Source organism: Salmo salar, chromosome ssa09, assembly GCF_905237065.1.
Source record: "Salmo salar chromosome ssa09, Ssal_v3.1, whole genome shotgun sequence".
Lineage (NCBI taxonomy): Eukaryota > Metazoa > Chordata > Actinopteri > Salmoniformes > Salmonidae > Salmo > Salmo salar.
The window spans coordinates 63,902,372-63,913,240 of record NC_059450.1 but is presented as its reverse complement, the minus strand read 5'-3'; the positions used below and the strand labels follow the sequence as shown (position 1 = coordinate 63,913,240).

Below are 10,869 nucleotides of genomic sequence, written 5' to 3'. Positions count from 1 at the left end.
ACTAGATAACACAGCCACAAAGTAAGATTCCATAGCCACAAAGTCTGAATTGGCAACAAGAAAATGTGAGGTTAGGGTTAGGAATAAGGTGAGCCATAATTATGATTTTGTGGCTGTGTTAACTAGTGTTAATAAGTGACGACCATAAAACAAGGAAAAACAAATTATAATGCAGCAGGGACAGCATTTACTGATGATTGATGACATTTTGTAATGTATCATCAATTAATAATGTATGCACTTTGTGAAGTTGGCTAGAGCTGAAGCAAAGAGAAAGAAGAGGTGTGAGTGAAACAGTAAAGTGTAAATAATTGATCAACTAAAGCACTGATTTGATGTTTCTGAATGTTAGGTCTATTGAATTAGATTTTTTTTAACCTTTATTTAAAAACAAATTCTTATTTTCAATGACAGCTTAGGAACAGTGCCTTGTTCAGGGGCAGAATGACAGATTTTTTACCTTGTCAGCTCAGGGATTTGATCTTGTAACCTTTCAGTTACTAGTCCAATGCTCTAACCACTAGGCTACCTGCCGCCCAGGTAGCCTAGTGGTTAGAATATGGTGGATACTTATTCAATAAGGTACAATTAATTAGAATACCGCTCTTTTTCCTCACCATGATTATCAAAAACCACAAAATTCATATTGCATGTCCCCATCCTGGCCAAATGTAGGTGTGTTCGAGCCCCATAGTAACGGACAGGATTTGTGTAGTGTTACATTATATTGTATGGAGTATAATGTTTAAAAATAAATGCTGTATTCTATACATTGTTATTCTGAAGTGCACTGTCTGTATGCAGCTAAATGAAAATATTAAATAGCCTACCCTACAAAACATCACAAAAGATTGTCACATAGTAATAACTACACATACTCTCTTGCATCCAACCTACTGCAATAAATGGGACATTGCAGTCACATGGTCCATTGATGACAGTATGCAAGGAATGTGACCCTTGCACATTCATAACAGCAAACTAATCCACATATAGGCGAGATTAGCATACTCAGATTTGCATTGAATTGACAAGAGATTAACTTTGAAAAAACAAAAACAAGTCAATTGAAATTCTGTCTTTATTACAATTCACAGATTGGATAGAAGATAACGTCATTAAATATATTTTATCTAAACGATACAAAATACAACGTATAATAGCAATGCATTCCAGTGGCTCTTACAAGAAAATAAAACAATTTCTCCTTCTTAGCACAGGGCCGGTCAGAGTCATTGGGTACAGTTCAGATTTTTCTGTCCATTGCCCTCCGTTGATTTAATGCAACCGTGCACCTGCTATTGTATAGCGGCCATACCAACAACATTGATGGGGCTGCTAAGACAAATCGTTTTGGCACAACCTCCAGTTTGCGCTGACTGACCCTGGAGTGCACACCTCAATGAACGGAAAACCAGTTTATTTCTGTCGTTGCTGAGAAACTGTGTTGATGTTGAACAGAATTAGCAACTGTTGCCTGTCGGTATTCGATAGGAAAGCGGCCTCGAAGCTGCTATAAGTTCCCAAGCGTATTATTTTTCAGTACACGCGTATTGGCTGAAATCCCATAATATTGTTCTTTGCCGACACAACTCTTTTAGATTTTCGATCAAGAGCTTTCAAGGGTTTTGTGGTAGGGCTCTGGGAAAAAAAATAGTATGTGGATCCAAGTATACAAAAGCAAATTAATGTGTCCCTTTACTGCTATTTACCCTTTGCATCGTAGTAATGCATAAAAGTTGAGTGTAGCCTGTGCATTTACAGAGCCTATTTGGAAGATGTACTGTATAAGTCTGGTGTCGGGACAATTACAGTCCTTGAATAAGTTTGACTTCCAACTCAATGTAATAGTAGTGCAGACTATGTGGAAAGAGAGGGGTTGTCATATTGGACAGTTTCTCTCTTTCAGACCTCACTTGAGTGGAACTTAAATCAGACAGAGGGGTCTTTCCTTGACTTCTTCATGGTCATTATGAGAAACAAAGATCCAATTGACAGTAAAGATGATTCTTCATGCATTGGTTAGAGCTACATATTTCTCTTACATCCGACCAGTCCAAACAATTACTCTGTAGCCACGTGCATCTCCAGTGGCCCCTTGGATACAACTAACAACATGTATCTGATATTTGGCAGACGGAGCAAATCCAACAGCGAAGCCAGATATACAGTATGTTTCCTGTATTATTGAGACAGCTGTCTTTTCTGGTTTCCTAGCTAATGCAATAGAGGAGCTCATGTCTGGCCATGGCTTACATTGATTTATCCCAACAACCGGGTTTACTCCATGTCACATTAAGGCAAATTGATAGGCGGAGGGGGGGTTATGTAAGCAATGATGGTCCATGAAATAAACAACAAACAGATGTTCGAACCATAATCATAGTGTTCCTACATTGACTTCTGGCTTTAGAATTGACCATATAAATACATTTTATTCAAACAGACAAGTATGTACTTTTTAGCTAAAGTTCAATTTCCTTCTACACTGTATAAGCCTAGGCTACTTTTCTGACGGACTTTTGTGGACATTCACTCACTGTATATACATATCAACACACATAACAGAGATCATTCATATGATTGTGTTACATAAATATGCATATTAGGCCAATATCCACATACATAGGTATTTTATGTATATATTTGGGTAAAACCAGGAACATTTGTCATACATGATTAAATGATATTGAAGTTGCACAATTTTGTCATATCTGGTTGACTGTGTTGCCAAGTCTTTGATTCTGAAGCAGCAATATTTTATTGTCATATTGTCATCAAAAGGGGAGAGGCAATCTCGCCAGCTATTTGACAATTACCAGTGTAATTACAGTTATTTAAAACATAAACCTTTATGTACACATAAATACAGTTTCCTAAATACAGCGTACTCTGTGTGTCGTCCACACGGAGCCGCACGTTCTCCAATTTCGCGTCTGGGCAGATCTTCCTATGAGGTCTGTCAACAGTGAATTGGGCTGACGGTCTCAGTAGTACCCTGCGATGGCAAGATCGCGTCAGAAGATGGCGCACTCTGATCGCACTCGAGAAACTCATTGCCAAAAGCCAAGGAATGAGTATGGCTTGTGAAGGCTATGTTCCTCTGCGGAACGGATAAACGGATGACTGAGGTATTGCTGCGGGGTGTTGAAGTTCACTCTGCTTTCTTGATGAATATCTGAAGTGCAACAGACATGGTATTTGAGACAAAATCCTAGGCATCTGTTTAAAAGATTTACCTCCACAAAGGATAGCTTTGAATGGATTAATGGATTAAACTTGACATTAGACCACTTTTGAGGCCTGAAAACATCTGACCAACTAAGAATTTTCAGTAAGCTATCACTTTAAATTAACTAAAATTCAAGCGGTTCTTTATGAGACAACGCTCCCAAGGCTCTGTGTTGAACGGGTGATGGCTGGGCCGGCTTACCTCACTCAGGATCACCCAGACGGGGCAGTCTGTGATCACAGAGAGACGAAGAGCCTCCAGTGGCCCGAACGTGGGGTCTACCTCCCCCTCGGCGATCCCATTATGAAACACTCCTAGAGGACAGAGAGAGAGGATCAATATATCAAACCAATATAACTAATGGACTGTGGCTGGAAATCTATTGACTTCCTCAATAAACACCATAGTCATGATGCAGCATTGTATTGCATTTGTACTTCAAGCTCTGAAATTATAACAGAGTCAAGATATGTTAGTCAAGATATGTTGTGTTGACATTTCAATTGGTTCAAGCCAAAGAGGTTGTATCAAATACGACCATAACATGCTTTGCTTCCATTTCTTTCTCGCTCAACCAGTGGCGACCCGTCATTCAGGGCACATTCAGCCCCACATTTCCTGTTTTGTATGTTATTTTGGCATTAATACCTGTCACATATATATCAGTTTGCAAACAATGTAAAAAAATAATCCAAAATATCATTGAGTTAATAAAGCCGCATACAAACATGGTCTCTTTTATGTTATGTTTTCTTCAGTAAGGCAGCTCCAAAATGCATGTGTTTCAGCCTAGCTCAGTACTTTTTTGTGATGGTGGGGCAAGCCGGGCAGAAAATATAGAGCGTTGCGTCGTGATTGGCTTAATGTTCTATCACTCATGGGGACACAACGTCACCGCCAATTCTAAGTGTAGAGCTAGAATATGCAAGTCTCTTGGGTGCTGCCATATTGTTATATTAGAAGTGCCCATCCATGAAGGCTCAAGGTCATTGGCCACAGATAAAGTCACATCAAATCACATTATAATCTACAGTAGCTTTGATTGGACTGTTCATGTCAACATCATACTTTCAAAATCTTAGCTAGCAGTCATCATCATGAATCAAGTCCACAGTCTACTGGCAAATCCTTTTTAATCCTTGTCATATGAAGAGAAATAATGAAGAGAAATGATAGATAAAACGTATTGATGCTCATCGGCCATTGCACATACAATACACAACAAGTTGGAAATCGCTAATTCAACAATGAGTGGTTTGGAAGGAATCAGTGGTTAACTGCAAGCATTGCAAAGCAATCATTAGCCTGCAATTCAGTGGAGTGGCTGTGTGGTCCCAAGTCTAAGATTAAGTGTCTCTTTTCCTAGTTTAAAATTATAAACATTCAACATTGACCATGCTGTCAAATGAAGCATGATTTGTGCCACGCTCTAAAACAACTGTTAACTCGGAATTGCAAAATCGGATTTTAGTGAGTTCAAGACAACTGGGAACTTGGGAAAAACTAGCTTCGGCTGGGAAAATAAGTTAACTTTCATCCAACTCGGGCCTCTTTCTAGAGCTATGACCTGAAGATCACTGATGTCATCATGATTCTACTTTTTTTCCCCCTTCTTCTCTCAAGTTCCCAGTTGTCTTGAAAGCACCATAAATCCAGAGAATGCCAGACTTTGATGATAAAATTTGCCCACAAAGGACCGTCGCGCCACCTTCCTGTTTGTCGTGACGTTGTATTAGTTAATGTGACGACTGTTGCTCATCGAATGATTAACGGTTTATAATTGCGTGATTAAATGAATTAAGCAATGAATCAAGCAATTATTAACTCATTAACCTGGGGCACCATGGGAACATTATTTTGATTGAGTTTCTATTTCCCAAATTAACTCAAAGGATATCAGAATATCGATTTTACAACAGTCGCTAAATTAATCAACCTCTTGTCTCATGTCTGAACGTCGCATAATCCGGGAATCTGCACGGACCCGGGTCCCACCAATGAGTTTACCACACCAATCTTAGTTGATTATTTATTTACTAGCAAGCTAAAATGATGATAAAAATACACATACACAAAACACAGTCCAGCTATTGATTAGGACTTAGTATAACGGGCCAACACACTATGGCACGTGTTACCCAAAATGGGGATTTAAAAGAGAGAGAAACCAAGAAAGTACATGAGAGAAATATACATTTGGTTCATTTGTCAGCCATGCTTATTTAAACCTAGCCTTGCCCCGAACTGCCGCTCTTATGGGTCAGAATATAATGATGTAATTACGTGTTGGAGGTCTCAGGTGGGAAGCTCCGCGTGTGTCGTTTAGGCTTCTCAATGACGCACTTCTCCGGCGCAACTCTCTGGTTGTCCTCACGATGTCAGTGTCCTTCTTGGCTTAGGGGTCTGATCCCTCGCCCTTGATCTGAAAGGGGTCTTCTGAGGACAGACAGCTCTGTAGCTCAGAGCTCACAGCTTCGGACTCGAACGGTGTAGATACCACGATTCAATGGAGAGTGGAGGCTGGGTGGTTCGGCTTGAATTCACCCGCTTAGACACAGCTACTCGTCCGTAGCTCGTGTAGAAAAAGATTTCTTTGTCTTCAACCTTGTGTTTCGTTTTGGGGTTCGTTGACTTTGACGCTGCAGCTTGGGGTCAATTAGTCTGATATGTTAATTCTTCACTCTCCTGTCTTATACCCTCGGGTCAGAAGTGGGCGTAACCGCCTTTAGGGCAATTCTCTGGGCGGACCAAGTTAAGGGGCAAGGCCTAGATTTGACTAAAATCCTATTTTAGACACTACCTTCACATCTCATCTTTACCAAAACATTCTCTTTGATTTGGATATTTTCCACACAACGTACAATGTACAAACATCAGGCATATACTGGGAAAACTCTTAAAGGTACAATGTTTTCATAATAACGTCATCTCTTAACCTTTAATAACAATACAAAAGTTACATACATTTTCATATTCCACCTCTCGTCATGACCACCATTGTGGCTGACGGAAACCATTGTTCCAAAGTCCCTTTATTGCATGTTTAATGTTCTGAGGCCAGTTCTCCATTGTGAGGACAAAGGAATTTCTCTGTGGCCTAAGGTTTATTATGGGCGTGAGGGGTCATAAAACCCCCACATCTTCAGACCCCTAGATCTCTCCTCCTCTGTTGGGGGTTTGGGAGATAATCTGTAGGGTGGTGGTCTCCTGTACCCTGACCTGATCAGGACAGTCATGACATGTTCAAGTGAACACAGCACAACAAGGTTCAAAAATGTTTTGTATGCTGCTGCATAAATTATGTAATATCCCAGGGAGATATGTATACTGTAGCTAAGAAAGGAATACTTACACAATATGTTGCCTCACCCTAATAATTTAGTCTATTTTCGCCTACTGTTCTGACTTGGTGGTGCACATGTAGATTATAACCTGTCTTTGAGAAATGTAATCATCGAATATTGTAAGAGCTTTCATTGTCTGCTTATATGCCCCCTTTATTTATCCTATGGTTCTGACAAGGTGACCAGGGAGAACTATAAGAATGGCCCATGTTCTGAATTCTGTTGCTGTACATTTCAAAAGTGCTGAACAAATAGTTATATTGACTACGTCCGTCCTAGCTCGCTCATTAATGTCTTAAGAGGCAATCCGTAATTTCAATTATCCACGTCGTCTCATTATGCCATAGTTTGTACATCTCAATTGTCAGTAGAAACCACATTTGTTTAAGCAAGTCAGCCATATCAGCTATGTTTTTTAAAAGGCAGTAAATCAGTCTGAATGAACTTTTTCGCTGACAGACAAGCTCCACTGATAGCCAGGTGTAGCAGTGGTAAGATTTTGGGACTGCTGTTGGGACAGCTTTATGTAGGCCCTAACAGTTCGTGGGCAACCGTTTGTCACCGTTATAGTGCAATTAATGTACTGTTTAGTGTTGTGTTGTGTAGTGTAGTGGGTTTGCTGGCATGCATCCTACATTTATTTATTTTTTCCCCACCAAGATTTACATGCTAAAATCGCCACTGCGCTCTACTACAGAAATGCTACCTATACAAAATAAATTCTCTCTCCTATAAATCTAGTTCCACAACGTAGAGTATCAAATCAAACATTGGGAGGATAGAGTGAGTTGTGTTTTAGGTTACACTACAGCTGAAAGCTAATATTCTACTGAGTGGAGCTGGAAGGAGAAATATAACCTGATGAACATTTGATAGCAATATCACACAATTCATTTATTTGGTCGAAACGTGAACTACTGTGCCAGATTGATATTCATTCCTGCATGAACTGATAATGAATGAGTGGGAGCGCTTGTAATAATTTAATTGATGTCATAAGGATGGGGGGAGGGGGAAATCGATACAGTTACATCTCCCAATATTATTTTGGACAATATTATACCAATACTAAGCATAGTTAGCTAGCGCTAGTAAGCTCTACCTGCAACAAACCTCTGGTATTTTTCATCCTATAGCTTGTTCTCCATCTTTTTTAATAGTGAGCGAAAATGTTTTCAGCACTTTATTCCACAAATGATCAAAAGGAATTTTCTCATGCTCTCATCTCTATGCAACAGACATTTAGTGAGCAATATGGTTAACATATCAACGTGCAATAAAAACACAGTATCGAATTGCAATACATAGAATCGCAATAACCACAATACATACCGTACCAGCACCTACAGTGTCTTCAGAAAGTATTCACATCCCTTGACCTTTTCCACATTTTGATGTGTTACTGCCAGAATTTAAAATGTATTAAATGTAGTTTTTGTTTCACTGATCTACACACAATACTCCATAATGTAAGAATTATGTTTTTTAGAAATGTTTACAAATTAATAAAAATGAAAAACTGTTTTGTCTTGAGTCAATAAGTATTCAAGACCTTTGTTATGGCAGGCCTAAATAACTTCAGCCGTAAAAATGTGCGGAACAAGTCACATAATACGTTGCATGGACTAACTCTGTGTGCAATAAAGGTGTTCAACCCACACATACAATTACCGTATCTGTAAGGTCCCTCAGTCGAGCAATACATTTTAAGCACAGATTCAACCACAAAGACCAGGGAGGTTTTCCAATGCCTCGCAAAAAAAAGGCACTGATTGGTACATGGGTAAAAAAAAAAAACAGACAGACATTGAATATTCCTTTGAGCATGGTGAAGTTATTAATTACACTTTGGATGGTGTATAAATACACCCACTCACAACAAAGATAAGGCGCCCTTTGTAACTCAGTTGACGGTGAGGAAGGAAAACACTCAGGAATTTCACCAATGGTGATTTTAAACCATTTAAAGAGTTAAATGGCTGTGATAGAATGGATCAACAACATTGTAGTTACTCCACAATACTAACCTAAATGACAAAGTGAAAAGAAGGACACCTGTACAGAATATAAATATTCCAAAACATGCATCCTGTTTGCAATAAGGCACTAAAGTAAAACAGCAAAAAATGTGTCCTAAATACAAAGCATTATGTTTGGGGCAAATCCAAAACAACATCACTGAGGAGCACTCTTCATATTTTCAAGCATGGTGGTGGCTGCATCATGTTATGGGTATGCTTGTCATTGGCAAGGACTAGGGAGTTTTTTTTGTTAATAAAAAGAAAAGGAATAGAGCTAAGCACAAGCAAAGTCCTAGAGGAAAACCTGGTTCAGTGTGCTCTCTAACAGACACTGGGAGACAAATCCACCTTTCAGCAGGACAATAACCTAAAACGCAAGGCGAAATATACACTGGAGTAGCTTACCAAGATGACTTTGAATGTTCCCGAGTGTCCTAGTTACAGTTTTGACTTAAATAAGCTTGAAAATCTATGACAAGACTTGAAAATGGCTGTCAAGCAACGATCAAAAAGTAACTTGACAGAGCTTGAAGAATTTCTAAAAGAATAAATGGGCAAATATTGTATAATCCAGGTTTGCAAAACTCTTAGAGATTTACCCAGAAAGACTCACAGCTGTAATCACTGCCAAAGTTGATTCTAACACGTATTGACTCAGGGGGTTAAATTCTTATCTAATCCAAATATTAGTTTTTATTTTCAATGAATAAAAACAATTATAATATTTTTTTTCTACTTTGACAGAGTATTTTTGTGTCGCTCGTTGAAAACCAAATTTAATCCCACTTTGTAACACAACAAAATGTGGAAAAAGTCAAGAGGTGTGAATATCTTCTGAAGGCGCTGTAAGTATTGTGATGATACTGTATCATGAGGTCCCTGGCAATTCCCAGCCCTAATGTCATAAGGAGTTCCATATTCAATGGGATAAAAGCTAGTGCGGAGAACAAGAGGTCATTGTGGCTGTGTTTCATAGACTTGAATGACAGGCACGGGGCCCTGCTTAAAAACTGAAAAAATACATCCTCACTTGCTTCCTCCTCCCTTACTTCCTTCCTTAATTGAATTAATCAATCATCTGTATGTCATTGGATAATACTGTAATGAAAGCAAGGTTTCTACCCTATTGCATTGACCAAATCCACCCCTCTCAGATCTGTAATTAAGGAAGGAACCATAAAGTATGTAACACTTGTTACTGCATCAGTTGTAACGGAATTCACCTCAAACCCTTTTTCCCACCACATTTTAACACAATTTTAACCTGTCTTCCTATTTCAACATGATATGAACATTGTAATGTAATTTCATCCGTTCTCTTCAATGAGCACAATGCTATCATTTTAAAGCACACCGGCGCAACACTTTCCTTGCACTTCATACAATTTCAGAAAGAGCTCCTAAGGTCTACTCAAACTGTGAAGTTAGCTCTTATCCACTCCTACCACTGACCCATCATCCTGTAAAAGTGCTAGATTGTGCAGCAACTAATCGGTACCGTTGGAGCCCTCGATAATTGGCGTTGGCTAATGGGGATCCTAATAAAATCAACAGTCAGAGGCCTGTGTGTGTTTTTTGTCAGGACCTGTCTCAGTCTGTGTGAACTGTCCCTGTTTGCTGGTGTATCTGCCACAAGGTTTTTGTTAGACGGAGGAGAGAATTGATGGATGGATAGATGAAAACAATAGGGAAAGACATTGAGGGATATTCTGGCAGGGAGAATAGTGTGGGCTTTGGGTGATCCTGTCTGCAGTACTAGTTCTTAACACCACTGGTAAATAAATACCCAGTACTAATTACCACCTATTGAAACATGTCCTCGGTAGCATGGTGCTAATTGAATTCTGGGACGTTTTCATTAGAACGTACTGTAACAAAGTGTTTTGCAACGGAAAACAAAAACATGTTTCTAATTGGACGAATCCATGTTTTCCTTCCTTGCGTACAAGACCCAGGCAAAGCCGTTTTTCATACCAATACTCACCTATTCTGATAAAGCCGTCCTCTGTTCTGTGGTATTTTGGTGTTTTCTCTCTCCCCTCTTTCAAGGCCTCTTTCTCAGACTGGATATTCTGTAGGAGAAGAGATAGGTGTGTGAGGAACACAATACAGGTACGCACAATACACCAAGATCGATGCAGGCAGCAACCCTGATCTGCACTCAGATCACAGCTTCAATCTATACATCATCAACCAATGCATTCAGAACAGCAAACTCTACTCTATTGTCCTCTTTTCACCTCACAGCACTAGCCATGAGCTCAGATCCAAC

General features: G+C 39.4%; 1 protein-coding gene across 1 annotated transcript in view; it reads right to left on the bottom strand.

Annotated features, from left to right (window-relative positions):
- Positions 1 to 1,063: 1,063 nt before the first annotated feature.
- Positions 1,064 to 10,869, bottom strand: part of mgat4b (alpha-1,3-mannosyl-glycoprotein 4-beta-N-acetylglucosaminyltransferase B) — a 237,419-nt gene continuing 227,613 nt past the window's right edge. The window contains exons 13-15 of the mRNA XM_045723878.1: positions 10,582 to 10,669; positions 3,434 to 3,546; positions 1,064 to 3,178 (exon numbers count right to left, since the gene is read on the bottom strand). Of these exons, the coding sequence (XP_045579834.1) occupies positions 3,155 to 3,178; positions 3,434 to 3,546; positions 10,582 to 10,669 (225 nt within the window). The 3' untranslated portion in view covers positions 1,064 to 3,154. The remainder of the gene's footprint in view (positions 3,179 to 3,433; positions 3,547 to 10,581; positions 10,670 to 10,869) is intronic.